At 55.3% G+C, this 14622-nt stretch overlaps 1 protein-coding gene across 2 annotated transcripts; it reads right to left on the reverse strand.

Annotated features, from left to right (window-relative positions):
* Window positions 1–8390: 8390 nt before the first annotated feature.
* Window positions 8391–12904, reverse strand: LOC119100960 (beta-1,3-galactosyltransferase 5). Of its 2 annotated transcripts, none has more exons than XM_037224189.1 (3): window positions 12627–12904; window positions 9446–10473; window positions 8391–9249 (listed from the first exon to the last, which is right to left on the reverse strand). In XM_037224189.1, exons 1-3 carry the CDS (start codon window positions 12642–12644, stop codon window positions 8991–8993), a joined length of 1305 nt encoding a protein of 434 aa, XP_037080084.1. In that variant the 5' UTR covers window positions 12645–12904; the 3' UTR covers window positions 8391–8990. The 2 variants fall into 2 exon arrangements, with proteins under 2 accessions (XP_037080084.1, XP_037080083.1); XM_037224188.1 differs by having other exon boundaries at window positions 9446–10476.
* Window positions 12905–14622: the final 1718 nt, after the last annotated feature.

The following is a 14622-nucleotide window of genomic DNA, read 5'->3' on the forward strand; positions in this document are numbered from 1 at the left end:
GCAGTCCTATCGGAGCCCAGCCCGGTCCAGATAGAACATCAGCCGGTTCATCTGATGCCGGTCCCTACAGCCCCCGAGCACATCGTCACACGCATTGATGTCCCACCCATGGCAGTAACGATCCTGAACACGGAGGTCAGCGATCACCAGCCTGTAGTCATTAAAGCTCCATCGGCCGACTGCGGAGACGCGTCATCGAGCATGTCACCAGAAACTGGAGGCCTGCCGACTGGGACACCATCTGCTTAGCTTTTCTGCGGGTCAACTGCGATACCCTGTACAACTCCAACGATATCCATGACATGGTTACCCACTTCATGAATATTTGGGCATCAGTTGCAGACCGTCACTGCCCTGTCGGAAATAGAAAGTTTCGGCGATCCTATTGTCCGTGACGAACCGACAGCTCCCAGCTTAGAGAGACCGTGCCGGAGTGTGAAGCGGCATTCTCGGTCTGGAGAAACCTCCGCACGCCCGAAGCCAAAGCCGACTATTGCGCTCGCGAAACTCTGCCAGGAGTCTGCTAGTGAGAGCGCCGCGACTCTCTCGAACTAGCTCGAACCAACTAACTCGAAGTGGCTTCATAAGTTTGACCGACGCGACTTCTGGAAGCATCTCAGGCACCTCTACGTGACGCCAGCTGCTTCAGCGTCTGCTCTGCCCCAAAAGATGCCCCCGATCCTCGCAACAGATCAGACTCCTTCAACAGCTCCTTCGCTTCAACCGGCTCCAACATCGCAGCCGAGCTGGGGAGTGACGTGGCGGCGAGACAGTCCAACATCAGGCCTCCAATCGTCATAGCCAACGTATTTAATCCGCATCCGATCCCAATGCCCGAGCTGGGCCGCACCGTCAGAGCTGCGAGCGCGTCGGGTGCGGCTGGCATCGACGGTGTGCTTCTGAGCGTGGTGAAACGTTGTTCGTCTGTTCTCGTACCCAACGTCTTGCGACTCGTCAACACGCCCATCGCGACATGCGTCCTCCCAGAGTCGTGGAAGGTGGCTACTGTTGTGCAGATTTTCAAATCCGGTGATGCGAACGTTCGGTCTAATATTTGGCTCATTTTCCCCCTCTCCCAGATGTCAAAGTAATTGAAAAGCAGTTTGTAGTTTTGTAAAATGTGAATGGTACTGCTTAGCAGCTTGTGATCAGGACCTGCATTGTTCCAGTGGTTTATGTGAAAAATGTGTCATTGTTTGCCTATTTTGTCTTAGTAACGCTAATGTGCTCATTTTAGTTTCTTTACATAGCGTTAACGGTTCCGGAACGGCTTACGCACGCTTTGCAGATCTGGCGCAGCTGCTGCGCGCCACCCAGACCCCGCTAGCAGAGACGACTGGGCGGCTGCGACACACCGAGGCCGAGGCCGGGGTGCAGCGCGAGGAGAGCGAGGCGCGCATCGCCGACACCGAGGCGCGCCTGCTGGAGACAGAGGCGCGCCTCGCCGAGTCAGAGGCGCGCCTGGCCGAGTCGGAGGCGCGCCCGGTTGCTATCGACGTGCGCCTGGCAGAGGCGGAGACGGACAGGCACGACGCCAGCAAGTGGGCTGCGGAGCGGAAGTGCGTGCTGAGTGAGGTGGTGGCACACATCAATCAGCTGACAGGGGAGCACGCTGAGGTGCTAATGACGGCCGGTGAGGCGCGCGACCGGCTCCAGACGCTGGTCGACTAGCGCACCGACGAGCTGCAGGGGACCAGCCAGCGCCTGGAGCAGACGGAGGCCGATCTGAGCTGCGCCCGGGAGTCACTGGAGTTGGAGCACCGGCTCCAGCTGGACCAGGAGCACCGGCTGGCTGAGCGCGAGCAGGAACACGTCGCCCGGCTGCAGCGGCAGGAGCAGATAGTGACTGAGGAATGACAGGAACGCACCCAGATGCAGGAGGCGCACAGCGAGCGAGTCAAGTATCTGACCACGCAGCTGGAGATCACGTCCGCCCAGCTGGCCGAGCTCAAGGAAGAGACCGCCGCCCCGCGTCAGGAGGTAAAGGACAGCGTCGGTGAGAAGAGGATCCACGAGCGTCCGTCATCAGGGACCTGCGACGTCAGCTTGTCACATTTTTCAGCCGCCTTCAGCAGAGGCTTTTCCAGGAGCTGACCGGTGCTGCCAGCCACACAGCTACCCCGGAGTTCGCGCTCCTGTTGTGCAACGAAAAAAAACCACACCTGCGCCTTTGAACACGCAGTCTACCCAAGCATTGATCACACTCTTTTCCTGCTTGCATGCGCATGCGATGAAATGTCATCCATTCAGTGACCACATTACGACTCGGCGACAAGAAAGTTGCCATTACATCAGTCAAAGGCGTCAGGCAGAGGGCTAGACGGCCCAGACAGCGTATCATACATATCTGCAATGTTTGAACCCATCAAGTGCAACAACACCGCACTTTAATGTCGGCTTTCCGCGATATCTAGGGACACCATACACCACTCAACTCCTTCAGACCATATCTCACAGTCCTCACCAGCCCGATATGGGTCTACGGCAGGTAGCTGTCACGCCATATCGCGCCACTGTTCATACCACCAAACGAGACTGCCACATTTTTTTTTACTGCCACATTTTCGCGCCTCATGTGACAGCTACGCATGTGCACAGCCAGGTGTGTCTTTTGTTTGCATTTCGGGGACGGGGTCCACCGACTGACAAATCCGGGGTGGAGAGCCGTATCGATACGAGCATCAATGCGGGTCTCCATGGTCTCGTACAGTATCGATACCGAGGCATCATACCCTGCCGCGCGATGGTGAGGCGTGGTGGTTGGACAGGTGAGCAAAACAACATGTGTGTCCCAACGGCGGTGCGGGGCAGGTTTCGATCGACGGGGCTGAGCTGGCTGATGACGGGCCGCCTTAGAACACCGGCCGAGCGACCACGCGTCCGCCGCTGCGGGGACCAAGCCCACCCAACAGACCGGCGATGGAGGCAAGTGTGGATCACCGCCGCCTCCATCGGCACACCGGTAGATGACCAAATCCACGGACCTTATCGGATATCCAGACCCCGCGCCGACTACGCACATCGCCACACTGCAAGAAGACTGCATGCGACGGCCCGCAGCTGGTCCTTGCAGCCGCCAGCGGCCACGCTGTCTCCGTCCGCCGAGCTCACCGTCCACCGGCCGCCGTCCGCTCCTCCACGATCGCTGCCACATCTCCCGGGACTCTTGACCAAGTTCGGTGACACCGAGTCCATGCGGGTCCGAAAGCTCGTCCCCAAGTGTTCCGTCTTCACTTCTGATGGGCAGCTCTCGTAGCAGGAACGCAACAGCTCACACGCAACTATATATAAGTGCCCACTCGCAGCGAGGCCTGACCAACGACTCCCTGCCAGCCCTCGGACCACGGCCCGGGTCAGCCAGCATGAAAGGCGGCACTAGCCAAGACCCAGCAGTGCCTAAAACAGTATGCCTACCCCCGCTGCCATTTCGCGGAGGACGCGGTACTTGACGTTGTCGACTGGGTGTCGCACAATGCAGACAATGGTGACATATCATCGCCCACAGCAGTTGAGCTGAGCAAAGCCTTCGACAACATTGACCACTTCAACAAGCTGGGATAGTACGGAGTCAATCCCTCGAGGTTCAAGAGCTACCTCACCGGACGGAGTCAGGTAGCCAGAGGTAGTAGTGCGCCCTTCTGCCGGTCACACCTGGCGTGCTACGAGGATCGGCAGTCGGACCGATCCTGTTCAGTCTTATGACCAACAACTTGCTGTGCCATCTGTCCGACTGTCATCATGCATGCTGACGGCATCCAGCCTGCTGGACCAAACGAAGACATAGGACCAAGATCTCACTGCTCCCCAGACTTGAATTGAGCATACTTTGGCAACGAAGGAGAGATGGTTTCGCTCTAGCCTCCTCAAAAGGGCCCTGAAAAACTAACCTCATTCTTATTCGAAGCGAGCAAAATATAAAAAGGACGAAAAACTTAAACTTGGTCATGGCCAACGCCCAAGTGTCACCCTCTCGCCCGGTCCGGCTGCTCAGCGTCGCCAATGACTCTGTTCTGTCTGACGGTTCGCACATCAGTCAGTGGTCAAGAAGTGCAAAGCACTTTTGATGTATTTCTTTCGCCTGCGGCATCGTTTCATCCAGGACATGTGGAAGTTTTTTTTGGAAACCCACGTATTCCCTTATATCCAGCATTGTCTTTTGGTATGGGAACGCGCCGTCAAAACCAACCGTACAGGATTCAGAAAGTTCTAAATTTTGCCGCTGGCGGGTGTCGTGGTGTCGGGACAGGATCGGTCCGACACTCCAGGCTCTAGGATGGGACCGAATGGGCGGTTAGTGGAGGTACAGGACGCCACCAGTCTTGAAGGCTTTAACTACCAGCTTTCGGTACCGGGCGGAGTCCTAGTGGAACAGGCTGCCGGTCGGTGTAATCAAGTGCCGCTCACTGTCCGCCTTTAAGCGCGCCGTGAGGGCCATGTGCAGTCGGGCGGATATTTCAGATACAGTGATATTGCGGCTAAGGCGCACTCACATTCGCATGCTATTTTTCATCTTTGCATGTTTGAGGCGCTTTTGGCCATGTGCATTGTGTTTTTAGTATTTCTGACAGTATTCCTGTCCTTGGTTTTGTATTTACCTGTACACGCAACGGGAAATTAACTTTTTTATGCTGTGTTGGCACCATGCAATGGACGCAAACCCAGAAGAAGACATGGATAGATTGTCTATGCCGATGATGCAACTAATTATGGATGGTTTCGATCAATTCTCTAGCGCCTGTTTTAAATGTCTGGATGCTTATCGAGATGTATCGGGCCTATCCCTGAACAGACAAAAGACGCGAGCGGTATGGATAGGCCAGCACCGAAACGGAGTGGATGCCATTTGTCCAGAGATTGAGATATTGTGGGGGCGTAACACATTAGATTGCCTTATAAACAAAACTCACCCCGCCATGCGAAAACCTGAGAAATATTAATTATCCGGAATAGATGAAAGGCTGAAGACCAAACTTAACCCATGGTTTGGACGTGGCTTGACTGCATTCGGGAAGGTACATGTGAAAAAGTCGGATACTTTCTCGCAGCTTATATATCTAATGACTGTCTTAGAAGAGTCAAATCATACGACCTTAAAGCAGATAGAAACGACAATATACCAGTTCACTTGGAACCAATTTCGGGCTACGATTAAGCGGTCGGTGATGAAAAACCGTCGTTTCGTCGCAGGACTGAGGCTGCCCAATCCATCAGTACAGGCAGACAGTCTTAAAATGGCCTGGAAAAAGAAGTTGTTGAACCCAGAGTGCAATGCTAAATGGAAGAAAATACCGTAACACAAACTAGAAATAAACGCCGTAATATCATTATTACACTGTGATACCCATCCTCAAGAATGTTGAATGTTCTAGATGGATGTAGGTTTTGGCAGAAGCATGAAATACTTGCATCCAGATCGTGTACTTATTACAGCCCAGACTCTCAGGAGTAAACTAGCCAGCAACTAGCAAACACAAAGCAAACTAGCAAACACACTAGCCAAACTCATATGGAACAACACTGGCGTGAAACTCGAACAGAATGTGTCGTTGAACGAACACCAACTGATTCACCGTTAAGTCGTTCAAATAAACGGCCTGCACAACCACCAAGACCGAAAGCTCCTTACTGCAGACCAACTGCAAATTTAATTCGGATATGGACATTTCCTAGCATGGTGGTCAATACTGCATGTCAAACCCCGCTCTTGGAAGGAAGTGCTTGCTAAGGAAAAGCCCACCAAGGCGGTCCTTCCATGCGCTCATGAGCAGAAAAGCAAGTACGTGGGAACAGCGAAGCGGGGATATAGTACAATCCTATCCTCGGCTCATGTTTCCCTACCAGACAAGGCTCAGACGAAATGGGAACTTAGGTCTGGACCTATGGGGCAAGAGCACTGGAAACAATATGCAAAGTACTGTAGGCCACAAAAGATGAATTCAAACTAAGGTGGCTGCAGTTTAGAATTGTCCACAGGATCCTACCGACGACCCGCATGCTACACCTCTATGGGATCAAAGAGACGAACCAGTGTCCGCGTAACCAAAGTCACGGCGAAGAAATACTACCTGTGTTCTGGTCCTGGGTCGCTGACTTTCTGGACTGACCTGAGTACGCAATTGCAACTCCAGAGACAACTCACTATATATAACATTATCACTAGCCTTTATAATCCTGTTGATCCGGTCGAAGCACTTTCAGTGTCCGCCTCTCGACTGTGCTTGATGTTGGGCAAACAGTACATATGGCAGTGTCGTAATGCGTAGAGTGAGCCATATAGCCGGGTTTTCTTTGGCCTTATTCAAAGGTACACCGACGTAGAAAGACATGTGGCTGTGAGCACCAGCACAATCCACACTACAACCCGACGTGGTCTGTGATCGTGGAGGGACTGTCTGTGCTCTCACCTGGTTGAGCATCGCGTCAGCGGAAGGGGCGGTGGCGTCGTGTGGCTGAGACAGTCAGCGATAAACTACGGTTGGCACCGGGCACATGGCCATTGGTGTCCCGATGGCGCATGTGCGTGAGGAGGGGTGTTAGTGAGTGTGTATGCCATCACTCTGCATGCCATCGTTACCGGCGTCGATTCTCCGCCGCGGCCGTCTGGCTCGGCCCTTCCGAGGGAGCTGTGGGGCCGGGCTGCCGGCTGGGGGTGTGGCTGGCTGTCCTGCCCTGCCACCTGGCGGAGTCTTCAGCTGGCCGTCTCGCTCGTTCGCGCGGCCGGCGGCGGAGGATGCTACTCCGCGGTGGTTGCTGCGGTGGCTCGCCGGACAGCGCCAGCAGCGGAAGGTGGCATTGCCGCGATCCAGGGCGGTGTATATGTCACTGTGTGATTGTTCGAATACAAAAGAATTAGGAATGCAAACGTCAAGATGTTCGAGAATTAATAAAATATGATCAGGCAAACAAAAAGCCATATGTCGGTCGACGCTGGTCAGCTGCTTTACCCTGTCCTCCGGCCAGTGGCTGGGACGACGAAGACGACGAAACGACTACAAGAACCTGGCTGCAAGTTAAAACATTCAACCTGTACACTACACCCCTAACTCCAAGACAATTTGCAATTTCAGGGGAATTCAGGCTCGAGATATTTCGGTTACACTTCCTTCTGTGTTCCATTCCCTGTCCCCTGTGCCGCATACAAATGGTGCTGACATTTCAAGCCCACAGCGTAACATTGCAAGCAAGAAATACAAATGCTACAAATGACAAATTGGTTGTTTGTCAGCAGCGATGCAGGCTTTGTGGTCATGTTAAGTAAAGTTACTCTTAAGAAGCTATGGTCTGAGGAGCCATGCCTTAACTCATAACTTCACATGGAGCCCATAATTATGGTAATATAAATTTGGTAGTGTTCTGAACAACAAGGGGTATACTCACGTAGTGTTCATATACCAGTGATCACAAACGGAGCACGCAAGCGCACCAGACCGCGCCCGGCTGGCCAGCCAGCGCCTTCGCGCTGCGTGTCCGGCCCTGCCAACGATTGTCGTAACGCGGCCCGCCGGCCACGAACCGTCGCCACCCAGTACCGGAGCACCACCCGCCGATGCTGCCTTTAGTCACCGGACGCCGGTGCTTGATACGCAGGCGACGTCATCCTCGCCGACTGGATGCTTCGGAATGTGTACACACAATTTGTCTTGCTCTTTGCGTTGAGAACTGCAAAACGGTGTGAATAAAGACAGCTATGACTGAAAGAGACACGAAGAAAAGAAGAACGAAATATGATTGAAAGGAACACGAAGAAGAGAAGACAGAAATATGAGTGAAATAACGATCTAAAGAAGAAAAACGATTAACTAACATGACTGAAACAGGCACGAACATATGAACCATTGTTAGCATTTCTGGTAGCATTTGTGTGGTATGCCCTTAACGTCTAACCCGCATCGGTACCATGCCCGGTACTTTCCCAGAACTGAACCCAAACCAACCTGTAACCCATTACGGTACTAAACCTAGAGGCTCGCCCAACATTGAAGTCCTCTTAATGCATGCCTGCAGTGCCTGGGCCAATGAACACCGGAAAAAATCACAAAAATTAAAAAACGCCAGACGTGCCTACCTGGCTAGGTGGTAGCCTCAGACCGATCAAGATTCCATTCTTATCTTGGATTTCACTTTGATTTTGGAAATTTGCTTCGGCCTTGTGTCCAAATTCTCGGTGAAAATTGAGGTCCAGCATAGGTCCCGGACAGTAAAAAAACTGCCATTTTCATAGCTGCTTGCACACTAACTAAAAACAGTGAGACTTGAGACTACTTCTACAGGAAAGCTTGTTTTTGCCACCTGCGGATAGGCTCTGCCTCGTCTCAAATGAAGCATACGGCCCTATTGTCAATGTCTCCGCCCACATAGCATGGGCCAGCTGCGAACGTCGCCCGATGCCATACAAAAATCCTTTGTATTTCCCACCAGGTGTGGAAGCGTATACCAAGCAAAGGGACATGACACAATAGGACACAACACTTGTCGTCAGGTTTTCCAACACCTGGTTCAGCACCATCCGACGACTCCGTGACGTTCCGACCAAATCCGTGCTCCTGTTCATATGCCAGTTATCACAAACGGAGCACACGCACGCACCAGACCGCGCCCAGCTGATCAGCCAGCGCCTTGACGTTGCGTGTCAAGCCCTGCCAGCACTTTTTGCGACGCGACCCGCCGGCCACGGACCGTCGCCACCCAGTACCCGAGCGCCACCCGCCGATCCTGCCTTTAGTCACCGGACGCCGGCGCTTGACACGCGGGCGACGTCGCTATCGCCGACTGTCCCGGAACGCTTCTTCCGACACGCGACGCGCGTCTGTCCCGTGACGCGTGATTCGTCTCGGAACGTGACGCGTATCCGGGGGGCGTCGTCAGCGCCGGGACGTCTGAATCTGACCCGGGACGTGCCGTCCGTTCCGGTACACGCCAGTCGGCTGACCGGGCGTCTGTTCCGGCCGGAGCTGTGGTCGGCCGTCGGCCGGCGTGTCGCGGACGGCCCGCTATCTGGCCACGTCGCCGAGGTCCTCAGGATGCTGCGGCATGCCGGTGCGCCGGCGCTTGGTGGCGCCGTGACACGCAGCCGGCATCAGGCGCCGGCGCCCGCACCGCTGCCGGTAACAGTACTCGGCCTGCTTCAGGAACATGCGCATCACCAGCAGGTTGTTCCAGCTGGGGCCGACCAGCGTGTCGCAGCGGCCCCGCGAAGCCTCCTGCTCGGCCGCGCACTGGTAAATGCAGTCGATCTGCATGGTGAACGGGCTGCAACAGAGCGAGAGGCTGGACGGTCAGCAAGCAGAAATTAATGACTGCTCGCCTCAGCAGCTGCATGTGAAAGAGACGCATGTGAGATTGCAAGAAGCTTTGGGCTGTTCTTTTGCTTCGAGCTACACCGAAGTTAGACAGACCAAACAAAGTCTCGAGCCACGCCGAGCACGGGCATCCCGGCGCGTCTCACCTGGTGGACTTGCCAGTGGCGTCCGGCCGACCCCAGAGCTGGTCCATGTCGAGCATGCGCAGCTGAGGCAAGGCCCGTTCACGGACCACGCCCGTCACGAAGGCGTCGTCCACCCAGAAGAACTTCATCTGGGCGGCGGCGGCCACCAGCCGCGCCGCCGCATCTGGCGTAATGGCGTACAGCCAGCCGGACATGTAAGTGGGGTACCAGTCGGGTGCGAATTCCTCGCGCGTCACGAACCACTTGTTGTCGGGTACGCGGATGGGCCCCGTTCCGGCGAACAAAGCGCCGATGGCGGTCATGCGGCGGGGAGCCGTCGACAGACGCTCGCGCAGCTGGAACACGTCCACAGCGATGTCATCGTCCATCTTGACGATGTACCGCGCTTGCGGGCAGTAGGTGGTGGCCCAGTGCAGGCCCATCAGGTGTTTGTAGGTGAGGTTGCGATACGCGTCCTGGAAGTGGCCCGATACCAGATCGCCGTGTTCGTGGTTCTCGGCCTGCGAAGCCGCCACGCGCCGGTCGTACTCACCATCCACTGCCGGCGGCGGCAGCCCAGCTAGCAGAAACACACGGCGCATGCGCAGCTCGGCCAGCGTCTGCTGCGGCAGCGCGGCGCGGATGGCGGTGCGCACTGAGGGCGCGCGCGTGTTGGAGGTGACCACCATCACGATGTCGATCTGCGCCGTCCCACACACGTCGTTGTTAATGACGAACGTGAAGTTGCTGAGGTTGGAGAGCCGGAAGCCGTCGGGATACAGCGCCGGCTTGGGGAAGCTGCTCGGCGCTGTGGACGGCGACGGCTTCCCGCTGAAGGGCACATCGATGTCCGTCGCTCCGACCAGGGCCGGGTTGACGCGGAGCGTTTGCACGTGTTTGTTGGCGGCCTGCAGCCAACCGGCAAACGCACTGCGTTGCTGTGACGTTGCCAGGCGCATGCTGCTGAAGGTCAACATGAACAGGACGGTGGTGCTGAGCGCAACGATGCCCGTCACCATGCATCGGTTGCTGACTCGCGGGAAGTCGGCCTTCTGAAAGCAGCGCATAGCTCAGCTATGGCTCATTAACATCACGTAGCATTCATACCCTGTGTACAGACACTCGCAGAGCTATGGGCGCAACCCGTTGCAACCCAAACGCAGCTGCGTGCTTGATCCCAAGTGGCCTCATTCGGTCGTTGGGAACATTTCCAGCTTGTTGTGGCGCGCGCCCTCCTCTCAGCTTTATGACCCGCGTCTGTTTGGCGGTTCGTACTGCCGTGGTGAAATCCACGTGCTTCACAATCTGCATTGCAACACGCGCGCAATATTTGGATCACCTCCTGGTAATTATTGGAATACCAAAACTGAGTTGCATTGCAAAAAGCAAGGAAATTAAAAAATTAAATTAACGGCGGTAGGTATTTCGATTCTATCCTAAGTTCAACGGCCAGCCCGGTAACGCAGCATTCGAATTTTTGCAGAGGCATTGACATATCTCGCGAATAAGATTTTAAACCTCTCCTTCATAGCCTCAAGAATTCGGTGTTCGGTCATATAACATAACAATTGTACCATAACATATATACCAAAGGACTAACACCTATGCGCCTATACGATAGGTACACATGTGAGGTATTTGCTTCCCGCTAGGCCCACGCTAAATTCAAAGCTTACAGGATTGTTGCAAAGTAGTGAGAAAACTCGTAGGAAAGGGAATGATTTGAAAACTACTGCTAAGACAATCTTTAATACCCAACTATATTGCATCCTAAACAACTTAAACTACACCTCGATGAACAGGCACCCGCATTTTTTGGTGTGCACACACCATATTGAGATAAAGGTACGTGATGCAACAGAGCTATAACAATCGTGCACCTACCGAAAATTTCCAGCTGCTGGGAGTCTGCCGCGCCCGTGTAGTGGTATGAGGTACGGCACGTCATCACAAAAGGTATGTTGCTGACAGGTGCACACCCACTGAAATGTGCAGAGCAAGCAAAAGTCCCCCACCTGAGGTGACCGTGAAGTTTCTGTATGCTGGGTCTTTCATAAGCTTTCAGGTATTTCATTGCGGAGGACGTAAATCACTACTTGCTCTCCTTCAGGCAGAATCAACAGTTTGTACTCGCGCACGCATACGTCCCTGTGCAGGAGCTTAAAGGGGTAATTGTTGTCGCTGCGAGAGCGACACTAAAAGCCTCCCGCCGTGGGAACTCCTACGTGCTGTTTGCATGTGACTCGCACAGTTGACTGGAACTCTTTAATACTCAGAGCAACACTGTAGAAGATGCGGTATTGCCGCTAGCGGTTGCTTGTCGTCATGACTGATGATTACTGCCACATTTTCGCGCCTCATGTGACAGCTACACATGTGCACAGCCAGGTGTGTCTTTTATTTGCATTTCGGGGACGGGGTCCACCGACTGACAAATCCGGTGCCGTGTGGTGCATCCTGGGGTGCGAAGAATAATACCGGCGTTTCTGTAAGCTGTTGTGTGCCTCCTGCGGCGACTCCTTGCCTGCGCATTTCCGGGTGTTCATGCTTTTGGGGATGGTATTAGCTCGCATCTCTATTAGGGGAGTCACACCTACCCATTGTTAAGCTGATTCCCACTCAATATGTCAATACTAATGCTAAGAGGACTGGAGGGTATGCCGCGGAGATATTTTAATCCCGCTCGACCTTCCAAGCAAGGGCTTTATCCAGGCACTGCCCGTAATGTTCCTCGAGAGGGTGAAGGCAACTTTAGAGTATTGTTAAGCACAATGCGGAGGAAGATGGCCCTTATGTCTCTCTCCTAAGCTACGTCTCTGATTTTGCTTCCTCCACGATGTTTTTTTTTTACAAAGGTCCACCTCTGCTCATAGGGAGATCATTGGCGTGTCACCGGTTCCCTAGTGTATCTGCGGAGTGTCATCTCAACTGCTTCCTCCGGCGTGCCTGAGGAGTGTCATCTCATCTGCTCCCTCTGGCGTGTCTGTGGAGTGTCACCTCACCTGCTCCCTTCGGCGTGTCTGTGGAGTGTCACCTCACCTGCTCCCTTCGGCGTGTCTGCGTAGCGTCACCTCACTTGCTCCTTTCGGCGTGTCTGTGGAGCGGGGCACCGGCGTCCAACAGTCACTCTCCTGTGCGTTCATGGATTAGATGAGGACATCTCACCTGTGCCCTTCGGTGTGTTCATGAGGCTTGACCTCACCTGAGCTGAGAGTGTCATGACTGACGGCCGGCCGTCTCCCGCGCCGCAGATCGTCAGCCCGTTCTCGGTGTCGGCGGTTGGCAGCGTCGCCGAGGGCCGCGGCACACGGCTGCAGGTGGAGGCGGACGATGTCAAGCTGCAGTGCAACACAGGCGAGCGACGCTGCGGATAGCCGCACTATGGCTGGCCGGCCGCACCAAACACGCCGGACGTCCGCGCTCCCGCAGAGCACGGGCGGTGGGCGCCGCTAACCCGGCCCAGCCCGGCTGGGACGGCTGGAACGGCCGACCCGACCCGACCCGACCCGATCCGACCCGATCCGAACCGACCTAACCCGATCCGATCCGACCCGACCCAACCCCCGCAACCACGCGCACTGGGCGTCGCCGGAGACTCGCCACTACTTTCGACGCTGACGACCGCTGCGGTAGCGGCATATCTCCCAAAACTGGGGCGGGGCGTTACCCCGACCCAGGCAGCCATCACCCCTTGTCCGATAGCGTGTCCTCGAGCAAGCCGTGTTCCGGCCTGCACATCGCGTTATCTTCGCTGTACTTTGCACCGTGTAGATGGTGTGGCGGGCACGGGCTGTCGGCAGCACCGACCGTCAAGACAAGGTATTACCAACGTTTTTAGGGTAAAGAGACAAGGTCGGCCGTGACACGACGGTTTGGTCCTGCTGGCTTGCCGTAGACCGCGCTGTCCGCTGCCAGTAGATTGCTCGACACGTACTCAAGATGGGGTGGAGAGCCGTATCGATACGGGTATCAATGCGGGTCTCCATGGTTTCGTACAGTATCGATACCGAGGCATCATACCCTGCCGCGCGATGGTGAGGCGTGGTGGTTGGACAGGTGAGCAAAACAACATGTGTGTCCCAACGGCGGTGCGGGGCAGGTTTCGATCGACGGGGCTGAGCTGGCTGATGACGGGCCGCCTTAGAACACCGGCCGAGCGACCACGCGTCCGCCGCTGCGGGGACCAAGCCCACCCAACAGACCGGCGATGGAGGCAAGTGTGGATCGCCGCCGCCTACATCAGCACACCGGTAGACGACCAAATCCACGGACCTTATCAGATATCCAGGCCCCGCGCCGACTACGCACATCGCCACACTGCAAGAAGACTGCATGCGACGGCCCGCAGCTGGTCCTTGCAGCCGCCAGCGGCCACGCTGTCTCCGTCCGCCGAGCTCACCGTCCACCGGCCGCAGTCCGCTCCTCCACGATCGCTGCCACATCTCCCGGGACTCTTGACCAAGTTCGGTGACACCGAGTCCATGCGGGTCCGAAAGCTCGTCCCCAAGTGTTCCGTCTTCACTCCTGATGGGCAGCTCTCGTAGCAGGAACGCAACAGCTCACACGCAACTATATATAAGTGCCCACTCGCAGCGAGGCCTGACCAACGACTCCCTGCCAGCCCTCGGACCACGGCCCGGGTCAGCCAGCATGAAAGGCGGCACTAGCCAAGACCCAGCAGTGCCTAAAACAGTATGCCTACCCCCGCTGCCATTTCGCGGAGGACGCTGTACTTGACGTTGTCGACTGGGCGTCGCACAATGCAGACAATGGTGACATATCATCGCCCACAGCAGTTGGGCTGAGCAAAGCCTTCGACAACATCGACCACGTCGTCCTCTTCAACAAGCTGGGATGGTACGGAGTCAATCCCGTGAGGTTCAAGAGCTGCCTCACCGGACGGAGTCAGGTGGCCAGAGGTAGTAGTGCGCCCTCCTGCCGGTCACACCTGGACTGCTATGAGGATCGACAGTCAGACCGATCCTGTTCAGTCTTATGACCAACAACTTGCTGTGCCATCTGTCCAACTGTCATCACGTATGCTGACGGCATCCAGCTGCTGGACCAAACGAAGACATAGGACCAAAATCTGACTGCTCTCCAGACTTAAATTGAGCATACTTTGGCAACGAAGGAGAGCTGGTTTCGCTGTAGCCTCCTCAAAAGGGCCCTGAAAAACCAACCTCATTCTTATTCGA

The sequence above is a fragment of the Pollicipes pollicipes genome, unplaced genomic scaffold (genome assembly GCF_011947565.3).
Source record: "Pollicipes pollicipes isolate AB1234 unplaced genomic scaffold, Ppol_2.1 Scaffold_4881;HRSCAF=5763_pilon_pilon_pilon, whole genome shotgun sequence".
Lineage (NCBI taxonomy): Eukaryota > Metazoa > Arthropoda > Thecostraca > Pollicipedomorpha > Pollicipedidae > Pollicipes > Pollicipes pollicipes.